General features: G+C 32.3%; 1 protein-coding gene across 1 annotated transcript; it reads left to right on the top strand.

The window, feature by feature from the left end:
• Positions 1 to 28: 28 nt before the first annotated feature.
• LOC128189530 (aromatic-L-amino-acid decarboxylase-like) lies at positions 29 to 27,057 on the top strand. Its single transcript, XM_052861179.1, has 15 exons — positions 29 to 241; positions 3,978 to 4,186; positions 6,010 to 6,122; positions 6,245 to 6,297; positions 6,613 to 6,677; positions 19,729 to 19,863; positions 21,016 to 21,126; positions 21,232 to 21,264; positions 21,474 to 21,635; positions 21,880 to 21,947; positions 22,094 to 22,164; positions 23,860 to 23,879; positions 24,050 to 24,148; positions 25,529 to 25,630; positions 25,724 to 27,057. Exons 1-15 carry the CDS (start codon positions 169 to 171, stop codon positions 26,192 to 26,194), a joined length of 1,785 nt encoding a protein of 594 aa, XP_052717139.1. The 5' UTR covers positions 29 to 168; the 3' UTR covers positions 26,195 to 27,057.
• The last annotated feature ends 561 nt before the right edge of the window (positions 27,058 to 27,618 follow it).

Below are 27,618 nucleotides of genomic sequence, written 5' to 3' on the forward strand. Positions count from 1 at the left end.
ATAGACCATCGAACATATTGGCGCTGATGTCACGGGCAGCCTCCTTCCGTCTGTTAAATTTGTGCATTCCGCATTGAGACACCAACCATCGCTCCCAAATGCTTAGTCAGGCTTGTAATGGCAGCCCGGATTTAGAAGAAAATTTTAAAGACGGGATCGAAGTGTGGGATGGGAGACATGGTTAAAGTAAGAAAAAAATTCAATGGGACGACAGAAGACAGGGGACAGACGACAAAAAAAGGTAATATTAGGATAACCTTAGGATATTGAAAATCTTATATGCACAAAAAACAGTTTATCCTTTTATTTTTTTTTTCATGAATGTTTTATTAAGATTAAATTGACCAGATTTTCATTTATAATACCGTTGGAATTAAAGACAAGAACACATATAAGAATTATGTGAACTGTGTATTTAAATTATTTTTAAAAATTTGAGTAAAAAATTGGCCAACAGTCTGAATTTTTTAAGTATGAAATGCAATCATTTCTGATCTGATATGATTTCATTATGTAAAACATCAAAAAATGATTTTTTCCCTATTCACTTTTTATATAAATATATAATTTTACAAATTACCTTAAAGACCTTAAAATGCGTTAAGACTTAAAATTACTTTTCTAATCTTGACCACTCGATAATAATGTTGCTGCATTTTTCATAATTGAAAAAATTGTATCTGTGTATCGCTCGTTTATCCTAAAAATAAAGGACTATTTTCAAACTCACTTCATCTAAGACCATCTTAAGGCATATCGTAAGACCTCTCTAAGACACAATGTTCAAGTTTATTCAGATTTCATAATGATTCGTTGTCAGTATAACAATTTAAGCTATATGGAGTTTAAGCGTTTAATTGCTTACCATAGCGCTCGAAAGAAAGTTGCGCTTTATTAGATAAGAAATTAAGACCAACGTAATTACTTCCGAAATAATTAGTAAACTTGATCACATGAAAAAGGTTTAAATTGTTGAATTGTAAATTTGGTCATAATATAAGTGATTAGATAAGTTACAATAAAGGCCCCCAGATACACGTGTGTCTGGAGCAGTGGTTTCGTTAGTTTACCTGTTTACCTGTGTCATTGTCTATGATCACTCGTTTGTGAAAGGATATAATTATGTAATCAAAAAATGATTAATGAACAAAAATCTGCCCATGCAAGCGTTTTAAGATATCGTATTCATCGGTAAAAAGGCGAGGAGAATAGCAAATTTTAAAACCCTTTAAAGGGAAATCTGCCTGTAATAAAATAACTACGGATACAAATTTCTAAATCTACAATACTTAAGATAACTAGATACGTCAAAACATCAGACCTATATCAATCATTTTGGCTGAAAAATCGAATTTAATTTGTTTAGCTTTGTAAAGAAATTTCCCTCCTGTTGACCTCGTGACGTCACATCCGCTGAAGCCTCGTTATCGCCTAATTCTGTTTTCTCTTGATTAGATTTCCCAAAGCAGGTAAAAATAGCAACTTTGAGGAGGCTTTTGCATTGATTTCGATGCGGTTTTTTGCATTAGATTTTGGTTATTAAACTCTTTGACATATGTTTCACATCGGCTGGGCTGCAGGTACCCTTTAAGGTGTAAACCGAATTTTGACTAATTTCCTTTTTAAAAATATCAACAAATCTTATGTGAAAATTAGCAATAACATTTTAATGAATGTGTTACTAATGTGGATTTTGATCCACCGGCCCAGTGACGATTATTCATTTCATGTATATTCGCGTCGATTTTGAAATAATCACCCATTTTAAGTATCGGTGAGCCATAGTCACCTTAATTAGAATCGGAATTCTCCGACAAATAAATTCAAACACCCGTACACTTAGTTATAAGATACAAAATCGAACTCATGAACATGTTACTCCAGGGTTGGGTGGGAGAGGATAGGGATTTGTAAAGCAAAGGATGAGGAGTCGTATCTGCGCAATGGAAATTGTTTCGATTTCAAGAATGTTTACCAGTGCAGGTATATGTAGACAATGGTGGATATGTACACATGTTTATGTACATCATTATATATATATATATATATATATATATATATATATATATATATATATATATATATATATATATATAGATATATATATATATATATATATCATATTGACTTATATAGCGCAAAAACACATGTAGTTTCTATGCGCTGTACACTGTGTTAATAAAGGGGATGTGCTTATAATGCTATGTTAGAAATACTTTAGAAATATTAGTAGAGTGATGATCAAACAACAGAAGCTTATCTAATTATAATTAAAGGTACCTACGTAGACATTACATACTACTCGTCTATGTTTTCATTGATTTTGATTTGAGTCTCATCAACTGCTAGTGTCCCCATTTATCAAATAAACGTAGATAATTTTTTTAAACATTAATAAAATATATAAATGTCGCACAATAATTAGTTACATTTTTATTATCAATTTGTCATTTCATTTCGATAAGGTATAATTCGCCGCTTATTATAAACTACAAAAGGCTCATTTAGATCAAGAAATAGTTAACAAAATTTAAGATAGAAAATCGTCTGAAAATTTCTTACTGTTACATTATCAATTTTCGTATCTAAATGCGGGGATGGTGGGCGGGCGGGTCGGGGTGTATGAAATTCAAACTTTATTAACTTCACATAGTAAAGTTACTAAAAATAGGCATCGGGCACCTCCTCCCAGCAATAAAAATACGAACCCTTGTAAGCGAACGTAAATAATTCATCCATATATTTGAGAATATTTTTAAGAGTCAAATAAAACTAAAGCAGATAGGTATAGCTAGGTATATTAGGTCACGCAGTTTAGAAATGCTGTATCTTCACATAACACCCACATTATTGTGCATATAGTCTTTGTGCTTATTAATATCCCAAAGTACTAGACATGATGTAGACATCGGTTTCCTTTTCTTTTAAGACGAGGTGGTTCTATTAAGGATTAGACAGCTGTTTAGGTATCTAAAATTTAAGATGATTTATAAGAGGTATCGTAAATTAGGACTGCTTCGAGAAACTATCTTAAGACCAAGATATGTCTTAAGATAAACTGAGACATATCTAAGTCTAAGATAGCTTCAGGAACATGCCCACATGTTTCATCAATATCTTTTTTTTTTACATCAACGAGCCCATAATAAAATTTCAATTTGACTATATCAGGAAAAAGAACACGACAGCTTTGAACTTAAAATAACTTTAGGACTCTAGAAACCTACAAAAATTGTTTTAATAATCGTGTAAATAAATATGACATTTTGTTCTTCCTACTCAGTCCTCACAATCTGTTGTACAGTTAAGTGTATGAATTTTTACTGGTTATCCTTTGAAATTCCGGTAGAATTTTTCGTTCCATTTGTCATTTCAACTTACATGCACACGAATCATTAACTGTATATAAAACAAATATATACAGTAACTATGAACGTCAAAAGTCTTCTGCACTTTAAAACGGATAAATTCATATACAATAAAGTTCAAACCAAGAAGTATAGAAGTAAAGCACTTACCAGGCATTGATGATCTTATTGGATATCATGTTATGAACAGAATTTATAACAAAGCAATTCTTCGCTTACATAGGTTTGGACCGCCTATTCTTCACTAGCAATCATAATAAATAAAGACAACCATGGCGACTTTCATTATGATTAATAAAGACACAAATGTTACGAATTTTATGTAGCAAAAATTAACTTTAAAATGATGGAGATTCTTAAAATGTTCACTATATGATCTATACTGTCATTCAATTTCAACCTAACATTGTAAACATAATGTTTCTAATCAAAGCACATCCAGTAATTTTTAACCTTTTCGTCAAAAATTACGTAACCTATGTTTGGTGGGCTAGACGGAAGGTTTCATTTAATAGAGCGTGAGAAACCTACCAAAAAATTATACAAACAACCGTGAAAATTTATCAAATTAAATAAAATTTCTTTATTTCATCAAAACGCACTAATTAGCAAACGCAATGGACTCTGTGGAATTCCGCAAAAGAGGAAAGGAAATGGTGGACTTTATAGCTAACTACATGGACACAATCGCAGAGCGAAGGGTCACCGCAGAAGTAGATCCAGGATATCTGAGAAACCGACTCCCTGGAAAGCCTCCGAGGACAGGGGATAAGTTTGAGGACATCATGAATGATGTCGAGAGAGCAATTATGCCGGGTGTGAGTACAGCAACAAATTAAAGTTTATGTGTGCCTTTTGGGTTAAAACATTGCTAAAGATATTTAAATAAATAAAAACTGTTATTGTTGCTTAAATCTCAATGCCAAAATACAATTATTTCGGATAAATCGTTTGTTTAAAAAAACGCGTCACATATTTCTATCAAAGAAGGCAGTATCTCAAATATATAACCTTATCATGTTGTGTTCGCTTAAAACGTGTAGTTTATTCAAGCATTGAATTCTCATTTTTTGGATGGCGTCGGTCATTACACACCAAGCGGTGCAAACAAATTGAATACCGCGCGTTAGCGTCGTATGATAATTTGTTTGCACCGTTTGGTGTGTCATAGGACCGACGACATCCAAAAATAATCATTCAATGCTTATATTTATATTCATAATGATGTTTATTTTTATGAAACGTGTGTGTATTGTCGCTGTAAAATCATTATATACGCCCTTTGTCAGGGATATGAAACATACGTGGAACAGCCACATTAACATGCTATTTATCTCGCATCCGTAAGTAAAAATATAGTGCCAGCAACTTTGTAGAGAATAATCCTTTTTGTTCAGGAGTAGATATGATTTAATGATTATTTTTTAAAAGTACATATCAAATTGTTATTGTAAGATTCTTTTCATTTATTCTTACAAAAAAAAAAGAACTGAAAACACGTGGAGACGTTTATGTTTGTGCACATGGGGCATGAATTATCAAAGTGTATTCATAGAAAATCGAACGTCGCAGATTTCCAGTGAAGAGATTAGGGAACATATACACTGAATGTAAATATTGGAAAATGAACAAAGAAAAATGAATATATAGTTACAAACATAATTCAAAAAACACAATATCAAAAGTATTAAAGGTACAACATTTATATATTTTCCCCATCGATGTCAGATTTAACAGCATCCCGATGAAAAAAAAATTCTTCAAAAGAGAGTTATTCCCTTTTCATTCCGAATTTCATTAACCTGTTTCAAACAATCTTGGATGCTCTAAAATATTAATTGACAATGTAAAAATTATGTGAATGTTTTATACGTTAATAACTCAAATCAATGTATTGGTTTAAAACGATGAAGAGGTGTGTATAATTTACTGATAGTAAATATACAAAGGAAAATAGCAATAGCTACATGTACAATAATATGTTACTAATGCTTAGCAATTTTAAGAAAATTTCGTAAAAGTCTTAAAATTTTGTATCATTAAAAGGTGCGACTGCAACGCTTAATGATAAAGTTTGTAGTATCATTAGCGGTTATATAGTGTATATATTTGATTGTTTCATTAAGCGTAAGGGCTGCTGTACATTTGTGACGCCTAATGATACATTTCTAACATTTTAGCAGCGATACAACATTAACTGATGGCGGTGTTAACGGTTAATGCAATATCTTATATCATAAGACATTGCAATTGCAATGCTTAATGATATTTATATAATGAAATGGCGTAGTATCATTAACGGTTGCTACAAATGCATTCTATTGTTCAAAATCAGCCCAACTTACAAAAGCAGACATGATCTCTACCCAGAAAAACGGATTTCCTCCTAAATCATTTTATCTAAATTTCCTGTAAGAAGTATTTTTGTGTAAAAATTGACACCGATACAATAAATAAAAAAGTACAGACCTTGTTTACTCTCTCTCTCTCTCTCTCTCTCTCTCTCTCTCTCTCTCTCTCTCTCTCTCTCTCTCTCTATATATATATATATATGTACTCACTTTTTTTAAAAATTGAAATCAAAAAACAATATAAACATTATTTATGTGATAGAAATATTACTTGTTGAAATATCTGTCAGATCACCCATTGGCAACACCCGAATTTCCACGCCTACTTTCCCGCGGGTAACTCCTATCCCTCCATCCTTGGTGACATGCTTTCGAACGCCATTGGCTGCGTAGGCTTCTCATGGGAAGGACCTATTTAGCATGTAATTCGTTTGTATTCCATTTACTAATTTAGCCTTTTGATTTCCCATTTTATGAACACCTGTAAGTAACACATTTGAACATGATACATGTTTCCATTTTGCAGGCAGCAAGCCCCGCCTGCACAGAGTTGGAAACACTCGTTTTGGACTGGATTGGTACTCAAACTTAAAGATATAAAAATAATTTTTAAAATGTATAAATTCATATATGTTTTAAAATAAACTATTCTAAGGATCGTAAGAGCATCACATTTTAAAGAATAATGATATCTCATATCGATCTGATTCGCATAACATTGATTGTATATATATATTCGCTTTTCTCTTGGAATGTTGTTCCATCAAAATTAAATCAAAAATATGATCAGCCCTTATATATAAAATATACGTGTTTGTTGATTGATGGGTACATTGAGAATTTAACAATAAAACAAAAAACATGAAATTTATAAATTCATAAAACAATTGTAGGAAAAACGATCGGTCTGCCGAAACAGTTTTTGCATGAAGAAGGGACAGGTGGAGGAGTAATACAGGTACTTTTTGATTTTTTCAAATCTCAATCAACATCTAAATCTTCATCAATTTGATATTGCTGTATGTTGCGTCACACTTCTAAACCTTCAGACACACGATCAGTGAAATTCTAGGTACAGGTCAGTGTAATTCTAGGTACCGGTCAGTGTAATTCTAGGTACAGGTTATAAGTTCAAAAATGGAAAGGGAGCTTAGTAATGACAAAAATTTATGTTTATTTAAGTAGTTAAAAAAGTGTGGTTACATAAAAAAAAACATCCCATTTTCTTTAAAAAAAAAATTAAGCTATGGCTTCTTAGCTCACCTAAGCCAAACGCTCAGGTGAGCTTTTCTGATCACAATTTGTCCGTTGTCTGTCGTTGTCGTCGTTGTTGTAAACTTTTCACATTTTCATCTTCTTCTCAAGAACTACTGGGCAGGTTTCAACCAAATTTGGCACAAAGCACCACTAGGTGAAGGGGATTCAAGTTTGTTCAAATAAAGGGCCACGCCCTCTTAAAAGGGGAGATAATTGAGAATTATTGAAAATTTGTTGGTATTTTTCAAAAATCTTCTTCTCAAGAACTATTCGGCCTGAAAAGCTTAAACTTGTGTGGAGGCATCCTCAGGTAGTGTAGATTCAAGTTTGTTCAAATCATGGTCCCCGGGGGTAGGGAGGGGCCACAAGAGGGGGATCAAGTTTAACATAGGAATATATAGAGAAAATCTTTAAGAGGGGGATCAAGTTTAACATAGGAATATATAGAGAAAATCTTTAAAAATCTTCTTTTTAAAAAACTATTAGGCCAGAAAAGCTCAAATTAAAATGGGAGCATCCTCAGAAAGTGTAGATTCAAGTTTGTTTAAATCATGGTCCCCGGGGGTAGGGTGGGGCCACAATTTGGGGATCAAGTTTTACATAGGAATATTTAGAGAAAATCTTTAAAAATCTTCTTCTCAAAACCTTTTTGGCCAGAAAAGCTCAAATTAAAGTGGAAGCATTCTCAGGTAGTGTAGATTCAAGTTTGTTTAAATCATTGTCCCTGGTGGTATGGTGGGGTCACAATGGGGGAATCAAGTTTTACATAGGAATATATAGAGAAAATCTTTAAAAATCATCTTCTCAAAAACTATTAGGCCAGGAAAGCTCAAATTAAAATGGAAGCATCCTCAGGTAGTGTAGATTCAAGTTTGTTCAAACCATGGTCCCCAGGGGTAGTGTGGGGCCACAATTGGGGGATAATGTTTTACATAGGAATATATAGAGAAAATCTTTAAAAATCATCTTCTCAAAAACTATTAGGCCAGAAAAGCTCACATTAAAATGGGAGCATCCTCAGGTAGTGTAGATTCAATATTGTTCAAATCATGGTCCCCGGGGGAAGGGTGGTTCCACAATTGGGGGATCAAGTTTGACATAGGAATATTTAGAGAAAATCTTTTAAAATCTTCTTCTCAAAACCTTTTTGGACAGAAAAGCTCAAATTAAAGTGGAAGCATTCTCAGGTAGTGTTTATTCAAGTTTGTTCAAATCATGGTCCCCAGGGGTAGTGTGGGGCCACAATTGGGGGATCATGTTTTACATAGGAATATATAGAGAAAATCTTTAAAAATCATCTTCTCAAAAACTATTAAGCCAGGAAAGCTCACATTAAAATGGAAGCATCCTCAGGTAGTGTAGATTCAATATTGTTCAAATTATGGTCCCCGGGTGTAGAGTGGGGACAGAATATAGGGATCAAGTTTTACATAGGAATATATAGAAAAAATGTTTAAAAATCTTCTTCTCAAAAACTATTAGACCAGAAAATGTCAAATTATAATGGAAGCATCCTCAGGTAGTGTAGATTCAATATTGTTCAAATCATGGTCCCCGCGGGTAGGGTGGGGCCACAATTGGGGGATCAAGTTTGACATAGGAATATTTAGAGAAAATCTTTAAAAATCTTCTTCTCAAAACTATTAGGCCAGGAAAGCTCAAATTTGAGTGGAAGCATCCCCAGATCGTATAGCTTCAAGTTTGTTTAAAAAATAGTCCAGGGGTAGGGTGAGGCCACAATGGGGGATGAATTTTTACATAGGAATATATAGAGAAAATCTTTAAAAATCTTATTTTAAAGGTCATATGAAACGATTTTTAACACTATGATTTTCTTTCATAAATATAAAGCTTGGTATAAACAAATGTTAAAATACGTGAAGTGAGTTTTTTTGCCTTTGCATTACTGAGAAATAACCGTGAAAACTCAGCACCTGAAAATATTCTTCCCCGCTTATCGTTCTTGATTTTGTGGATTTATGACGTCACATCGACCCACTGATGTAAACAATGCCTCAAACTAGTGTAATTTTACAGTAGTTTATCGATTTAATTTTAGTAATTTTTGCATATATGAACGTGTCTTTCTTTTCAAATGAGACCATTTTATTTCGTAATACAGATGACTTATAGTTTCGTTAATGAACAAATCTAATATCAGCTTCTCACCAGAGTAAAATCATGATGAAGATCCCATACTGCATTGAAAATTTAACGAAAGAAATGCTCCAAACATTAACAGCTGATTAATGAATTATCCTGATCCTTTTGAAATAGAAACATCATTTTCTTCTTCGATACGGATAATGATTGAGCTACATTTAAAGGGAATTATAGCATTTTAATTCGTTTGATTAATTTTGTCACATTAAAAAGTATAAGGCAGGCCAATGAAAATGTTTGAGGCATTGTGTACATAGTTTGTATTTAAAGCTGCTGTAAAATACCGCAAAATAGTTCTTAAATTTTATTTCAAAATGATATTAATTTCTGACTTATTGATATATAAATGAAGAAATATCAGGCTTTAGAAAATACTTTGTGTACACGTGTATTAACGTTTTATTAAATTAGATCGCGGAAATATGGCATTTAAGGATTAAGGGTAAAATAAATCGGTTGTTTGATAAATATAGTTGTGAACGAATGTGAAGATAATCAACAGATTTTATTAAGAACAAGCATCAATGATAATAAAAGAACGAAAGAAAAAATTACGGAAGAAAGTGAGATAGAAGGGATCTGTGAGTAAACACCGCACATGTATGTACATGTTGTAAAATCAAAACACCGCACATACAAGTACACGTTTCAAAATCAAATCATTTGAAGAAATTTTTCTTACTAAAAATAATTAAATGGTAACATATTTGTGAATTTGAAATCGAAACAAACAGTATAACCGTGAAGCGAATGACACCACGAGGCCTACATGTATAAGTTGTTTACAAAATTATTAATAAATTGCATGAACGTATCATGGAGTGAAATTTGAGTAACTGTTATTTATTCATAAATATGCCTTTCCCTTTGTACAAGACAATAATTCACTTCAGTTATAATTGCTTAATTATTTTATTAACTCTTACCCTCACCTTTGATTTAATTGACTCACTCATATTGAAGTTTTACTCTATGACATATGTCACTCGTGCTTAAGTGCTAATTTCTATTGTTTTCAATTCTTATTTATATTGTGTTATACACTATTGTCGGGAGAGAGGAATTAGGTTTCGGATTGTTCGGGTGTAGTTTTTGGATTCCCAGAAATCACCTATACCGACCTAAAGTTCAAATAAAGTGCTTTTTACCATCTAAAGCATTTTAGTTTTATTGTCGCCGGATATATAGAAACACCTTATTTTCCCCGGTGATAGTTTGGTGGAGATATCCTAAGGGTATTTTACCCGGGACTGCTACATATACTTTGTAGCAGTTAGATCCTGCGTACCAGCAACCGAGCGAGTTTTCCAAGAGCATCAACAAACGCCGATAATACAACCCAAGAGCAGAAGATTCAACCGCCTTTTACGACCATATACCAACGTCGCTGCTTTTCGAGTTTTGGACATCCCAGGACTTGCACGGACATACTCTACGCCTGGATTCCATCCAGCATGTAACAAGAGCGGGATGACGTCATCCTGCGAACACTTGTTCTCGTTCTGTGTGTTTCGTGTGTGGATTTCTTTGCCACTATGCTAATATGTTCTTTTAAGCGACCGATTTATTGCATTCGAATCCTAGGAATATTTTCCTGGTGTGGGGACCGACGACAAAGGTTCGTTTTAAATATGGTTCAGCCCAGAAAGCCGTGTTGCAGTTGTGGACCTCCGCAATGTAGAACATATTTTGCATATTCCGGCCAAGACCTAAGCAAACGACGATGAGATACAGACCGCACATTCCCTACAAATCATTCCGATGATCTTCTAGACGAGGACGTCTCATTTTTCGAAGCGCGAGGGAATTATCATGGAGTGAAATTTGAGTAACTGTTATTTATTCATAAATATGCCTTTCCCTTTGTACAAGACAATAATTCACTTCAGTTATAATTGCTTAATTATTTTATTAACTCTTACCCTCACCTTTGATTTAATTGACTCACTCATATTGAAGTTTTACTCTATGACATATGTCACTCGTGCTTAAGTGCTAATTTCTATTGTTTTCAATTCTTATTTATATTGTGTTATACACTATTGTCGGGAGAGAGGAATTAGGTTTCGGATTGTTCGGGTGTAGTTTTTGGATTCCCAGAAATCACCTATACCGACCTAAAGTTCAAATAAAGTGCTTTTTACCATCTAAAGCATTTTAGTTTTATTGTCGCCGGATATATAGAAACACCTTATTTTCCCCGGTGATAGTTTATCGTAATGTACATTTGACCCCTTATCAGAAATATTTTAATATAGAAAATTTTCCTATTTTCTACATATTGTGTCTTTACATTGTAATTGTGTTTCAAACTATTTCAGGAACAAAATGCACAAAAAGTAACTAATATCTTTTGTCACTATAAAACCCATTTCGCCGCAAGGAAATACTTTCTTTCACTTGATAATCAGTTTCGTAAATATTCACACTTATCACGGCGATGAGTGAAATATCTATCTAGTTAAGGTCAAACAAATTTTACGTAACAAATCACTTCTCAATTAGAAATTTCTTTTGATGTTTGATCTACTCAATTAGTGTCAGGTCATCGGATTAAGCCCCTTTGTCTGTACCCACGCTTTACCTATCTTTTTGTCAAGAGGCCCTCGCAAGGGAATCCTTTCTTATTTTTATTGATACAATAAGTAATTAACCTATAATGTACCTCACCTGGACTATGTCGATATTTGTCCCAAGATCCCAGCGCGTCACTTTATGCTGGACCCTTGTGGAATAAATATCTTCATTGTATATCGACTCCATTTATCAATTACAGGTAGGACATTATTTTATATACATTTTTAAATGCATTTTTATTACAACTATTTGTCTTTTTAAAGGGTAAAACGTTCAACTTTTTCTGTCATTGAATTTTACCTTATCTTGAAATTACATTTATCTACATGTATATTACATGCTTTGATAAGAAAATATTGTTAGCCAAAAATATTAACTGGAATGTTTATTTTCTCAATCATTTTATGTTCATAATCATTTTCCCATCTGTTCTAATATTTTGTTATTTGATTTATTTTTGATTCTCTTACTTATCAATAATTACTATTCCCCGCTTCTCACTTTGATAATTGCTAAAGCGTCTTCCGGAATTACCACGTGATTGGTTCTAAATTTAGTCATTGTTTATACTTCCGCCCAAGAGGAAATGCGGGTTTTACAAATCTATTTCGTTAAGAGAATGCGTATTTCATTATATAATTACAATCGATCGTTCCTAAATTATAATGTAAGTGTTTAACATGTTTATTTCTATCTACGCTTTCTTTTATTTGAACTTAAGATCTATATTTAACTTTAATATAGTTGACTTTTCAATAATTATGGTCCTCATCACAGCCAAGCGATCTCTCCATTTTAGTTAATTTTCCCCTTATTTTAATTTTTATTTATAATCATATGATATAGCTATGTACTTATAAAACACAGATTTAATGTGGTCAATATTCACTTAGCATGTGTATATGTTACAATCGTGTTAGAGTATGCAAAGACTCATTTTTATTGTGGTCCTTTTTATGTTGCATCTCTATACATATTTTGTAAAGACTCATTGTTTAGTACTCTGTTTTATTTGTCATCATTTTTATCATTTGTTTATAATTGACTTTATGCTGGACCCTTGTGGAATAAATATCTTCATTGTATATCGACTCCATTTATCAATTACAGAAAACTAACCTTAACAACAACAACCCTAAGCACGAAATAATTTTGCGTGACAAATGGTGGAAGAACACGGTTCATCCCTTTGAAGAGTCAACTAGCAAGCTCCAGGACCTATAGCCATGACAAACTAATGACTAGAGAACAAGTCCCTCTTGATACTGAAGGAGAACAACCAGGACATTGGCCTCGACAAAGAGTTCTGACAGCAGGACCAACAACAACCATGGTGGCAGTCTACCTGACAACCTAAGCAATGGCCTACAAGTCAACAGACGCCACAGCTGACATCAAAGCAAACTCAACAGCAAACTTAGTGATGGGCTCCACAACATTAGTGACAGTCCACACTACATCCTCCTGTCACTGCAACGAGACAGTGTAACCAATCTCCAAGGCAATGACCTCCAGAACAACAGAGGAAGACCACACTGTGACCTCCCTTCACTGTGACAGTGGTACCAGCCTTCAAGACAATAATGGCCACTACAAACTTTTACTACATAAAAGACTGTATTTAAAATGGTAAGTCTTGTTTTCCAAGACATTCTTACCCTTCATTCAATTCCTTTTTTTTTCAAAATGTACAACACAAGGAGTCATTCACATAACACCTTAATTACTTTCATCAGACACCAAAATACATCAGTACCATTATAATCACAAAGCACCAATTCACAAAATGTACTTATCTAACTAATAGTCACTAACTGCACGTTCCTCAACAAGAAACCAGTCTACTAACATGCATAGACCCAATTTCAACACTCCTTTACAAAACCTTAACAAGTGTTTAATAACAAACATGCACCCTGATTCTTTCAAAACTTGTCCGGTTGCAGTGTTTAACCAGAGCTTGCATGTTTTTACGAAGAATTTGAGTTGTTGCAAGTCCTAATCTTTGACCGCCTTGTCTACATCCTTACTTCTCTCTTTGCTCACTGAGCCACTCGTTATGTATACTTGTACATATTTAACATTATTTTCTTTCCATAGAACTAATGTTAACAGTTAAACCTAGCCCTTAACTTGAGCAATATTGACAACTATACATAACTCCTGATCTATCTGAACTTAACTTCCTTCCCTAGGTCACTGGGACTACCCAACACTTTCCTATTCACCTGTATTGTTTTGAATGAATTAATTGCATGTTCTTGGGCATACTTACATTTTTACTAATACATGACCTCATTTTACTCATACATGACCTGTGCACATTATCTGTACTCACTAGCAACTTTACACCACCACACTAAACCCTCAACTCACAACTGGTACTGACTGCATGCTTCATCCTGTTTGCTCTGACAACCTGCATACCCAACATTGACCATCTATAGTCCCGATTAATCCAACCATTCAAAACAAACACACCAACAAATTAGTCAACATTCCATTAACATTAAACCTCTCACCCGTCAAAGCGTACAAACTCTGCTCAATGTTACAACAACCTTACACGGCATACTTATTATCTCACCATCAATATTTCAAGTTAATTGAATAAAATCATTTAATAAAAAAATATCTTGGATCACAATTCTTACAGTGTGGAAGTGTGTATGAATGTATTCCCTTGAAATATGGTACATGGCATTTATTTTTTTTTTCATTTCCTCACGTGTCGTACAACTTTAACTGTGAACCGTACCTGTATAGTTATTTTTCAGATTTTTGTATATAGCCAAGTTGTATACTTTGTACTTTGAGATGCTTTTATCTCATCTGTACTGATGTATCTTTATTTTGTACTTCAACATCACCATTGGTGTTGAAATTTTGTTGTTTTTTTTCACTCATTTACCAATTTTAATAGTCTCCATGTTTAGTTGTTTTGTTTTGTTGTTTTTTTTTTTTTTTATTTTTTTGACAAGCATAATCATTTATGCTGTACTATCACATCACCATAGATGTTGATTTTTATTTTTTTTACCAGCATCAACCACTGATGCCCTATTTTCACATCACCATAGATGTTGATTATACACGTGTATATTTTTTTTTAACCCAGCATCAACCACTGATGCCCTTACCTCGCATCACCATAGATGCCCATTATTATTTTTTTACCCAGCATCAACCGCTGATGCCCTATCATCACATCACCATAGATGTTGACTATTTTTTTTTTACCTTAGCATCAACCGCTGATGCCATTTTCTCACATCACCATAGATGTTGATTTGTATCATATTATGTATGATTTTTTTTTTTCTTATGTGTTCATTCTTTAACCATATATATTGATTCTTGTTTTTTTATCAGTAATCATGAGTCATGCATCTTGCGGTTCATTACTTGTATGTTATTTTTAGTTGTTAGTAGTAGATAGTTATTTTTTTTTTTTCATTTTGTATGCACGCATTCATTCATTTAACTAGATACCTAGCTTATTCAACTTTACATTACACCCCCCCCCCCCATTTTTTTTACCCCCTACCATAACTTTTATTTTTGAGGACAAAAATTTTCCGAACCAGGAGGGAATTATCGTAATGTACATTTGACCCCTTATCAGAAATATTTTAATATAGAAAATTTTCCTATTTTCTACATATTGTGTCTTTACATTGTAATTGTGTTTCAAACTATTTCAGGAACAAAATGCACAAAAAGTAACTAATATCTTTTGTCACTATAAAACCCATTTCGCCGCAAGGAAATACTTTCTTTCACTTGATAATCAGTTTCGTAAATATTCACACTTATCACGGCGATGAGTGAAATATCTATCTAGTTAAGGTCAAACAAATTTTACGTAACAAATCACTTCTCAATTAGAAATTTCTTTTGATGTTTGATCTACTCAATTAGTGTCAGGTCATCGGATTAAGCCCCTTTGTCTGTACCCACGCTTTACCTATCTTTTTGTCAAGAGGCCCTCGCAAGGGAATCCTTTCTTATTTTTATTGATACAATAAGTAATTAACCTATAATGTACCTCACCTGGACTATGTCGATATTTGTCCCAAGATCCCAGCGCGTCACTTTATGCTGGACCCTTGTGGAATAAATATCTTCATTGTATATCGACTCCATTTATCAATTACAGGTAGGACATTATTTTATATACATTTTTAAATGCATTTTTATTACAACTATTTGTCTTTTTAAAGGGTAAAACGTTCAACTTTTTCTGTCATTGAATTTTACCTTATCTTGAAATTACATTTATCTACATGTATATTACATGCTTTGATAAGAAAATATTGTTAGCCAAAAATATTAACTGGAATGTTTATTTTCTCAATCATTTTATGTTCATAATCATTTTCCCATCTGTTCTAATATTTTGTTATTTGATTTATTTTTGATTCTCTTACTTATCAATAATTACTATTCCCCGCTTCTCACTTTGATAATTGCTAAAGCGTCTTCCGGAATTACCACGTGATTGGTTCTAAATTTAGTCATTGTTTATACTTCCGCCCAAGAGGAAATGCGGGTTTTACAAATCTATTTCGTTAAGAGAATGCGTATTTCATTATATAATTACAATCGATCGTTCCTAAATTATAATGTAAGTGTTTAACATGTTTATTTCTATCTACGCTTTCTTTTATTTGAACTTAAGATCTATATTTAACTTTAATATAGTTGACTTTTCAATAATTATGGTCCTCATCACAGCCAAGCGATCTCTCCATTTTAGTTAATTTTCCCCTTATTTTAATTTTTATTTATAATCATATGATATAGCTATGTACTTATAAAACACAGATTTAATGTGGTCAATATTCACTTAGCATGTGTATATGTTACAATCGTGTTAGAGTATGCAAAGACTCATTTTTATTGTGGTCCTTTTTATGTTGCATCTCTATACATATTTTGTAAAGACTCATTGTTTAGTACTCTGTTTTATTTGTCATCATTTTTATCATTTGTTTATAATTGACTTTATGCTGGACCCTTGTGGAATAAATATCTTCATTGTATATCGACTCCATTTATCAATTACAGAAAACTAACCTTAACAACAACAACCCTAAGCACGAAATAATTTTGCGTGAGTAATGTACATTTGACCCCTTATCAGAAATATTTTAATATAGAAAATTTTCCTATTTTCTACATATTGTGTCTTTACATTGTAATTGTGTTTCAAACTATTTCAGGAACAAAATGCACAAAAAGTAACTAATATCTTTTGTCACTATAAAACCCATTTCGCCGCAAGGAAATACTTTCTTTCACTTGATAATCAGTTTCGTAAATATTCACACTTATCACGGCGATGAGTGAAATATCTATCTAGTTAAGGTCAAACAAATTTTACGTAACAAATCACTTCTCAATTAGAAATTTCTTTTGATGTTTGATCTACTCAATTAGTGTCAGGTCATCGGATTAAGCCCCTTTGTCTGTACCCACGCTTTACCTATCTTTTTGTCAAGAGGCCCTCGCAAGGGAATCCTTTCTTATTTTTATTGATACAATAAGTAATTAACCTATAATGTACCTCACCTGGACTATGTCGATATTTGTCCCAAGATCCCAGCGCGTCACTTTATGCTGGACCCTTGTGGAATAAATATCTTCATTGTATATCGACTCCATTTATCAATTACAGGTAGGACATTATTTTATATACATTTTTAAATGCATTTTTATTACAACTATTTGTCTTTTTAAAGGGTAAAACGTTCAACTTTTTCTGTCATTGAATTTTACCTTATCTTGAAATTACATTTATCTACATGTATATTACATGCTTTGATAAGAAAATATTGTTAGCCAAAAATATTAACTGGAATGTTTATTTTCTCAATCATTTTATGTTCATAATCATTTTCCCATCTGTTCTAATATTTTGTTATTTGATTTATTTTTGATTCTCTTACTTATCAATAATTACTATTCCCCGCTTCTCACTTTGATAATTGCTAAAGCGTCTTCCGGAATTACCACGTGATTGGTTCTAAATTTAGTCATTGTTTATACTTCCGCCCAAGAGGAAATGCGGGTTTTACAAATCTATTTCGTTAAGAGAATGCGTATTTCATTATATAATTACAATCGATCGTTCCTAAATTATAATGTAAGTGTTTAACATGTTTATTTCTATCTACGCTTTCTTTTATTTGAACTTAAGATCTATATTTAACTTTAATATAGTTGACTTTTCAATAATTATGGTCCTCATCACAGCCAAGCGATCTCTCCATTTTAGTTAATTTTCCCCTTATTTTAATTTTTATTTATAATCATATGATATAGCTATGTACTTATAAAACACAGATTTAATGTGGTCAATATTCACTTAGCATGTGTATATGTTACAATCGTGTTAGAGTATGCAAAGACTCATTTTTATTGTGGTCCTTTTTATGTTGCATCTCTATACATATTTTGTAAAGACTCATTGTTTAGTACTCTGTTTTATTTGTCATCATTTTTATCATTTGTTTATAATTGACTTTATGCTGGACCCTTGTGGAATAAATATCTTCATTGTATATCGACTCCATTTATCAATTACAGAAAACTAACCTTAACAACAACAACCCTAAGCACGAAATAATTTTGCGTGACAAACGTCCAAATGGGGAAAGACGATCAGTTATTTTTTAATTTGACAATTTCATTTAAAAGATTGAAATAAAACATATATACATGCATATATCAAAATTATATTGTACTTGCTTTAAGATCTGTGAAGAAAATCATTCATTCTCCGCGACGTCTCTAAACTGAATAGGTTCACGCTATCAAATATAAACGCACACGATTTCATTTCTTGAGAGAAAAAATACTGCCGTGGTTGATTATTGTATAATTATATAAGTTTTTATTTAAAATAGTATTTTTTTTCTTTTAAAATGCTGCAAAATGACATGGATATTTGTATTCACAACATAGCTTCATAAGGCGATTGGGTCTTACTGACGTCATAAGCAAGGGAGGTAAGCCGCGTAAGTCAATGTTCCTATTCCCGACTAAGTGATTTTGATCGACTGTGGCGCTCACATTTTGCATAAAATATTCAAAAAACAATGTCAGTCTTATTAAATAGGCACTTATGAACTCATTCCCGTAAATAACTCAATATGGTCAGGATATCGTTTCATATGACCTTTAAAGACTATTTGGCCAGAAAAGCTTAAACTTGTGTAGAGGCATCCTCGGGTAGTGTAAATTCAAGTTTGCAAAATCACAGTCCCTAGTGGTAGGGCGGGGCCGTGATGGCGGTTTAAATTTTTACATAGGAATATATAGAGAAAATCTTTAAAAATATTCTGGGAAAGTTTTCGGTCCAAAACTCAGTACTTAGTGTGAAAGCACAGGTTATGCAGATTTAAGTTTGATGAAACCATGATTCCCTAGAGAAAAGTGGGGCCACGAAATGGGGGGGGGGGTATATACATGTAGGAATAGAGAAAAATCTTCTTACAGGTACAGCAACAAAAGGGGCTTGGTATATACACCAAAAGAGATGGATAAAAATTGGCAGATTTTTTTTAGTAAAATCTACTGCACTGAGTCGTCAAGATATTTTGAAACTGTAATGCTAATTTGATCAGAATTAAGGCAATTGTTGCTCAGGTGAGCGATGTGGCCCCTGAGCCTCTTGTTTTATCTACACCTGAAATATTTTACCAAAATTCTAATTATCGTGTAAGAAGACAAAGTGGGAAACGTCATGCATCGTACATTTTGATTTTTATCAGCTTAATAAACAAGCACAAGTGCCCCCCCCCCGAAAAAAAGACACCGATTATTGACGTTAATTGTTAAGATACACAGTTGGGATGTGATACATTCATCTGTAATAAGAATTGAAAGCCGATGATAATATTATAAGATTAATACAAAAAGCAAAGTAACTGCTATCAATTTATTTTTATACTTTATACAACGTAAAACTTAACTTCACGTTATATAATAAATTTTCATTTTAATAGGGTTCGGCTAGTGAGTGTGTTTTCGTTATGTTGTTAGCTGCTAGATACAAAGCCATGAAAGAACTCAAGAAACGATTGCCGTATATCGAAGACGGTGTGCTTCTATCCAAACTCGTCGCCTATTCATCAAAGCTGGTAATTGTTTATTTCATCTTGTGAAAGGCGTCTCAATTTAATATGGCTCATTTTTTGCCTTAATTGTAACAGCGTGAGAACAAAATAATTAAACGTCTTGAGCAAAAAAAAAATGTTTATATACCAAGGCCGAATCTATGACACTTTTAAAAAACTGAACCAAAAACACAATGAAGGACCTCTGAGTAAATATTCATATTTTTGTTAAGAGTGATTTCATTTTTTGCGAAGTTAAGTGAATAAGAAAATTGGATTTTTAGGAGTTGATTTTAATCAACTCTCCTATGCGGTTACTCTGGCAAACCGAAAGTGAAACAGTGTTTGGACCTAAGCACAAATAATCACCGGTGACAAGACGTAGATCTTGAAAATAATAGATAAATTCGGTGTACTGTATGCTGTACTATTGTTTTTCAAAAGAAAAGTATCTATAAATACCTTGAAAATAGTCAGATTTTGTATAGTACGAACAATTCAATTGTTTTTTGCAGTTGTATATATTCCTACGCGAGAGCTCAATATAGTCTCGTTCAACCAGACGCTCAGTTAATTGTCTCCATAAATCTCCAACAAGCAGAGAGTCTCTCTTGGTAGTCGGAGATTAACGGAGACAGCCGAGCATATGGTTGAACGAGACTAGAGTTCAATATTGCTTGGATCCAGACGTGTACAATTTTTAGAAACATTTCGATTACTGATACACAGTTTGATGGAATTAATTTCTATCTTTAGATATTACACAACATGAGTCATATGGGATTTTCTCGAAATTCTTGTCGGAAAAGTTCGAGAATTCATATTATAAAAATTTGCAAAACATGTCGTTGATTTTAAAATTGATAATAATCAATAAAATTAACTCCCGACAGTACTTCAGTACTTTGATTATATATAAGTTCATCATGTTTAAGGTAATATGATGTCCACATTAAGAAATTGGACCTTTTCTCTGACTGCAGCTTTCAACAAGTTGCAACTGATTGCATAACTATTATTATTAAATGAAAAAAAAAACATCAATATTTAAAGAATATATCAAACCAATTAAGAGATTTAAAAATCTTAGGAGGTTGACTGAATAAATATCAAAATTTATTTTTACTTGTAATCATACATGTATGTGCTTTGATACTAGCGCGTTATATTTTCAAGGCTCATTCTTGTGTAGAGAAAGCTGGAATGCTGGGGTTTGTCAAAATGAGACAGCTGGACGTGGATGTAAATTACTCTTTGAGAGGACATGTTCTGGAACGTGCAATAGAGGCAGTTACCTTTTATAAGTATTTGGCAAAAGTCAAAAATAATATCGAAAAAATTTTAAGATTTGAATTTTGAAAAGCAAAAAATAAAACTTTTCATCTTTTTCAGGAAGACCGTAAGCTCGGACTGATTCCATTCTTTGTAAGTATGGATAAACCTAAGAATAAAAACAAAATAGGTAGTACTTATGGTTGCATCAATCCTCTGATACTAGTATTTTTCTATAATAAGCTTAGCCAACAGCTGAATTTCCTAAATTGTACTATAAACAATTACACTTTTCATCATTTTCCCAAGATATTTTAATGAGCAGTTCGTAAAATTCAAGTAAAGAACATTTGCATGTCTAGGTCTGTGGTACTCTCGGCACCACGGCATGCTGTTCCTTTGACAATGTTGCGGAGTTGAGTGAGGTCTGTTCCCGGGAAAATGTTTGGTTGCATCTGGACGCGGCTTACGCAGGCAACGCTCTCATTTGTCCGGAGTTCAGATTCCTCATTCATGGAATACAGGTAATTTTAAAAAAAAAGATTTAAAAACAGAGCTGCAGTCAAATATCATCGTTTGACAGATTTTGCATATCGATATATTAAATGAATTGACATATATAATAAAATTAAACAGTTTCATGTGAAGAAAAACGTTATATTATTATTTGCTTCATGTGAAATAAAACAGAAAGAAATAGAAAAAATATAAATGTATATACTGTTATCTGAAAATTAATAGTTTTTGTTTCTGTATTTCAAATTACAGAATGTTACGTCAATCAACTTCAATCCTAATAAATGGCTGTTAGTCAACTTCGATTGTTCTTTATTATGGTGAGTATTAAATACTCCCCTGAATCGTCAAAATTCTCATGTTTAACTTACTGAACATAAAATGCAGTACAAGGTAAATATTTCACGATTATATGATGCATGATCTCTGAAAATAAAATATTTATATGACTATTTCAACCTTCCAGGATCAGTGACAAGAACTTGTTGACTTCGTCTATGACAGTCGATCCACTTTATTTGCAGCATAAACACGATGGTCAGTTGATTTATTGTTTTGGCTTTTGTTATATTATAGAATTCTAAATATAGGACTAGCAACATTTTCCTTAATAAAATTGTATTCCGGAAATTAATTATGAGGTGTTATGATAACAAGGATTACTGCATAAACCATGTTCAAATTTCTAATTTCTGAATATATATTTTAAAGAGACAAATCATTATCGACCGGTAGTTGTTTAAATCAAGGTATTCATTTAAATTAACTGTTCTGTAATCTTATATATAAACAAAAAATATTAACAAAATATATTCCTTAGCGCTATACCAAAAATGTTTTAAACTTGATATGCTTTGCACACAAAATATTTAGGAAATGAACTCAATTTTTACCCAAGTTATACGAGTATAACCTGGTTTGGGGCAATTTACGCTTTATAATCCGCAGAGCGGATTATAGAAAAGCATAAATTGCTCCAACCAAGGTTATACGAGTGTAACTTGGGTAGATATTGAGTACATTCCTTATAATTTAATTTTCTGTAATTCGCTGTACAAATTGAGTCCGTTTTTCTTTTAATAATGACATTAATCTGTTCAAAATTCAAATGTAACGTCAAGCGGATTAGTAGGTTTTGGGCGTTGGTGCATTGTGACGTGTCTTGTGACATGCAAAATAGGTTATACAATTTAACTAAATTTTTCTATCCAATCAAATGCCGCGTTACAACCAGAATTAAATTATTAATGTTTAAACTAGTCCTACGAAGAAATTATTAATTAAAAGACTTATTACGTTATTTTAATAACAAGAGGCCAATGGGCCACATTGCTCACCTGAGCAACAATACATAATAAAATCAACTTTACTGAGACAAAAATATATGGACAATGTAGTCTAACAGATCCTGTATTTAAGAAGAATTATTTTTTCCTGGATATTCTGTTTATCATTGATTCCTTTTTTTGTCACAGTATAGTCATTTCACATATTGAACATTACAGTTTCTCTATTTAAATCAAATAGAATATAAACCTACATCAAACTTGTGAAGCCCAAGATTTGGCCAGGGGCCAAAGTCTAAACAATTTTAAAGAATCATCAATAAATCAAAATAACTCCGTCCAAAATTATTTTTGCAGTACATTTTCATAAATTTTTCGATATTAGTTGTATAAATACAACAGAGTTCAAACAGTGTCTATTAAATAGCATTTTGAACATTCCAAAACTTCTCATTTGAAACTCCCCTCTTGCTTGCCCAAATGATGAAGGTGTGAAAAAATGCGAGCTGTTCTGGGTAATATACGGACAGAAAAAGAAGTCAGATTTTCCCTGTGAATTTACATAAGAAATCTGTTTTGTTTCAATGAATTTCTTTGAGTGAATAGAGAATACATATTTATAGAGAAATCTTGGATTCCATATATTTCAAAATAGATGTAATTGAAATATTTGACAGTTATATGTATTTTCGTTTAAAGTTGATAAAAAAGTGAAGAAAACGATAACTTGGGACATAATTATAGTCTTAAAATTTATTCAATTTAAAAAAAGAATTTAAAAACTTTAGATATCAAATGAAAACTTTATCCATTATAAATGTGGCAGTATTATTCAAGGTAGGAAATCAGAAATTTTTCTTCCGACAAAACAAGATTATAGTATGCTGATATCATTTAAGGTCAATTAAAATATATTTTTACATCAATTTTTTTTTATTGACTCTAGACAAAACTGTGGATCTACGGGTAAGTTTTCCCCAAACTTACTATAAATATTTCAAAATTGTTACTTATAATTTTTTTAAAGTTATTAAATGATACATATACAAATTGTTTCTTTTAAAAGATTATATTATTTAATTATATAATTAGATTGTACAATTTGGGACAATTCTCTTTTATTCTGTGTCGTTAAGCACTGGGGAATTCCTCTAAGCAGACGATTTCGAGCTCTGAAGATTTGGTTTGTTTTACGAACATACGGCATAGAAGGACTTCAAGATCAAATACATCAGGTATAAAACATTGCATCGAGTATGATATAAGGTATCAAACCGGTAATTAATATAACAATATAGAGGAAAAACATTTTTTTTAAATCAGTTAGATTTTTTCTGTGTGACAACATATTTGGAGGATATATTGTCACCTATCTTATCAGCTAACACCAATAAAAAGGGCAAACGTCACGGCATTTTTTTTACAACATCTAGCTCCAAACAGGTCTACCCTCAAAACTACGTGTTTTCCATTTGTATGTCAATACAGTGCACACTCCCCAGGAAGATGCTTCAAGTGCCTTGAAAGAAGTAAACGCTATGAAAAAATAATCATTATCTAACAAAACATTTCACTGTACTGCCAAGAGAACAATAGAAAGTCTGTCTTCACCCGAGACAGTAACTATTTCCCTTGGCAAGCCGATACTTCGATACTTTGAATGTGAAGTTTTGATGACTTTTTACAATGGGCAAACAGCAGGGACTCTATTTTTTACGATAGGCGTTATCTAGATGAACTACCAATTTTATACGTCGTAGTTTTACATAGCAAAATTACCCAGTAGAAAATTTACAATAAAAAACAAACGCTGTAAATTTGCAGATTTTTGTGAAAAAAAAAGTAGACAGTGTAGTAGTTATAAGTGTCATCACGATGAATGTAAATGATGTGTGATTTTATAAGGCAAACGTTACCGAGAAGTGTTCTTGAATACAACAAATTTCGCTCTCAAAGATTTTTAAACACGATGTTGAGGCGAATCTGTTAGTTTAATGATTTTGGCATTACTAATTTTAACGAAATTTAGCTGTCAAACGTGTTGATGCTAATCAGTGATAAAATATATAATTTGCATTTGTTCAACGTTTTCTTTTAATCTGTTATCGATAAGTAAAGTTTGTGCTGAATCATCAACCAAAGCAATCGGTGCTCTAAACTAGCTGGACGATCATCGTGATGCCTATGATTTTTCTGTTTGTATAGCGCAATTATTATGTCCTATTTACTTTAAATACATCTGTAGTTTTATCCTTTAAAAAGATTTCGCACATTTATATTCGTAAAATGGTATGCTGTCACAGTGGTTTCATTAATATTCAAGGGTATCAATTTTTGTGGACAAAGTGAAAATCACAGTTTCAAGGATACGTGGCCAATGACCCTATCAATACAAAATTTCAATAGAAATTGCACTTCAGTGAACACTTAATTTCGTTGACCAATGTAATAACAAAACCACGAAAATTGCTATTCATCGAATATTGATGAAACCACAGTAACTTTTTTTTAAATGGTATATGTATGAGCAATTGAAACTGTAATAGCCCCCCCCCCAAAAAAAAAGACCTACATTTTAATAACATATTCAAGTACTGACTCTTTTTATTGATTAGCACATCAAGTTGGCGCGACTTTTTGAGACTTACGTAAAGAATGATGCCCGATTTGAAATCCTTGGAAAGGTTACCATGGGTCTCGTATGTTTCCGATTAAAGGTAAGAAATGGTATTTGCTAACTATGTTAATTGTTTCTATTAATCTTAAAAATAACAAAAGTTTTATCATCAAGAAAATGGTCTTTGCTCTAGGGACCAAACTCTTTAACAGCGAAACTTCTACACATGATTAATGAATCAGGGAAATTGCACATGGTGCCGGCGCTTCTCAATGAAATATACGTCATACGATTTGCCATTTGTTCACAAAATGCCAGGGATGAGGATGTCGAGTTTGCATGGAAAATTGTATCGAATGAGGCTAGTTCTTTATTGATGGAAAGAGAAAATATTGAGAATGGCATATGTACTGAAAAGGTTGGCGATGGTGACCAGAAAAACCCCGATATCGATGACGTATTCCCAGATTTTGATGACGAAATCATTTTTGATCAACAAAAAAGCAACCTGCATCGTGCACGCCTGCGACGAAGTTTGTTTATGCGCATGGTTTCTGATCCAAAGTGTTACAACACTAAGGTTCTGAAGGCTCTTTGTGTCGATAAAAAGAGGACTAGAAGCACACCCTCTGAGAACTCTACAGAGCTAGATTATGACACGTAATTTGTTGTTAAAACGATTTATTATTATAAAAAAAAACAATTTTAGAGTTAGAAAAAGCATACTATTTTTGTTGTTTTTATACCATTTTCACGTGTCGACTGTCGGAATTCCAGTTACTTTATCATAGTGTTATCATAGAGTTACAATATTTTTCAGTGAAAATAAATTAATCTTATAAATGCGTGCATGTAATCATTAAAAAGAAATTGTTTGAGTTTGAGAAAAAAAAATCATTCATAATATATGTGTATACCGTATAAGGTTTTAGCTGGATGCTAGTTTTGGCTTATTTTAGCGGTTTGGAAATTTTAATCTCTGACATATGTGTGTACCTTTTAAAAAGGGGTATTATTTATAAAATCCACATTATTATGAATTCCACTTTAAAACAATTACTGAAATTTAAAGCTATATTTAAACACTATATCATCAGTGTTGCAAAAAATTTAAAATATGTTAAAAAATATTAAAATATACCATGTATAATGATAAGTACTAACATGTGAAATGATTAAAATTGTTGTAATCAAATGAACTAACAAGTTTGCATTAAGCAACAAAATGAGTAGGTGTTTCACAGAACTCTTTACAAAAGAAAAAATAGAGAGGATCAATAGTGACCAAATCCATTTCAATGGGGATTGTTTAAAAATATTAGAATTATAATTTGATATTTAGAAAAGCTGAATAGGCTTAATGCTAAAAAGGTAAAAACAATTAACTTACGACAAGTTAGTATCTTGTTACAACGAGTTAGTATCTCATTATGTGGTTTTATTACTTTATTTGTGAGTCCTCATGGGTTGTAGCTTCGTATTTTTAGATGTTATTACATGTGTTGTCTCCGAGTTTATGTGTAGAAACAAAGATAATGACCATTTGTAGAAAGTCAAATCAATGTGAAGAATTATAAATAAAGTACTTGTGCGTTGATACTGTTGTTTTTATTCTTATTTATTTTGCATTTGATTTGATGAAGCTATTTGGGTTTGAAATATGAACTCTCTATAAACAAATGAATTTTTATTATTGAATTGGAGAAAATAATATTGCATAACTGTGTGCATTTTGAGTTTATCTACCGTTATTTCAAGAGAACGTGTCATTCTTACCAAAACAATCTCCATAGCCATAACATTACTACAACTGAAAATAACCTACCATATATGTAGATTTAAATTGCTATAACAATACATTTTTAAAAACGTAGCTCTGGGTCAATGTTCTTCATAACAGATCACAAATTTCAATGTATACCGTATTGCAAGGGGTTATCGGGAAGGTTGGGGTGGTTGTGGGTTTTTTTTACATTAATGACAAATCCCATTTAATTATACCTAAAATACCTTGAAATCAGTGCGCAGTGTATAGGAAGTCTCTTAGTCAGTTGGCCTTGTTGCTCAGGTGAGTTATATGGATCCTGG

This window comes from Crassostrea angulata, chromosome 6 (genome assembly GCF_025612915.1).
Source record: "Crassostrea angulata isolate pt1a10 chromosome 6, ASM2561291v2, whole genome shotgun sequence".
Lineage (NCBI taxonomy): Eukaryota > Metazoa > Mollusca > Bivalvia > Ostreida > Ostreidae > Magallana > Magallana angulata.

Coding starts and splice junctions, on each gene's coding strand:
- LOC128189530 (XM_052861179.1), top strand. CDS start 169: ATGGGAGACATGGTTAAAGTAAGAAAAAAATTCAATGGGACGACAGAA. Junction 6,298..6,612: donor ACTCGTTTTGGACTGGATTG/GTACTCAAACTT, acceptor AAACAATTGTAG/GAAAAACGATCGGTCTGCCG. Junction 21,265..21,473: donor TCGGACTGATTCCATTCTTT/GTAAGTATGGAT, acceptor TTGCATGTCTAG/GTCTGTGGTACTCTCGGCAC.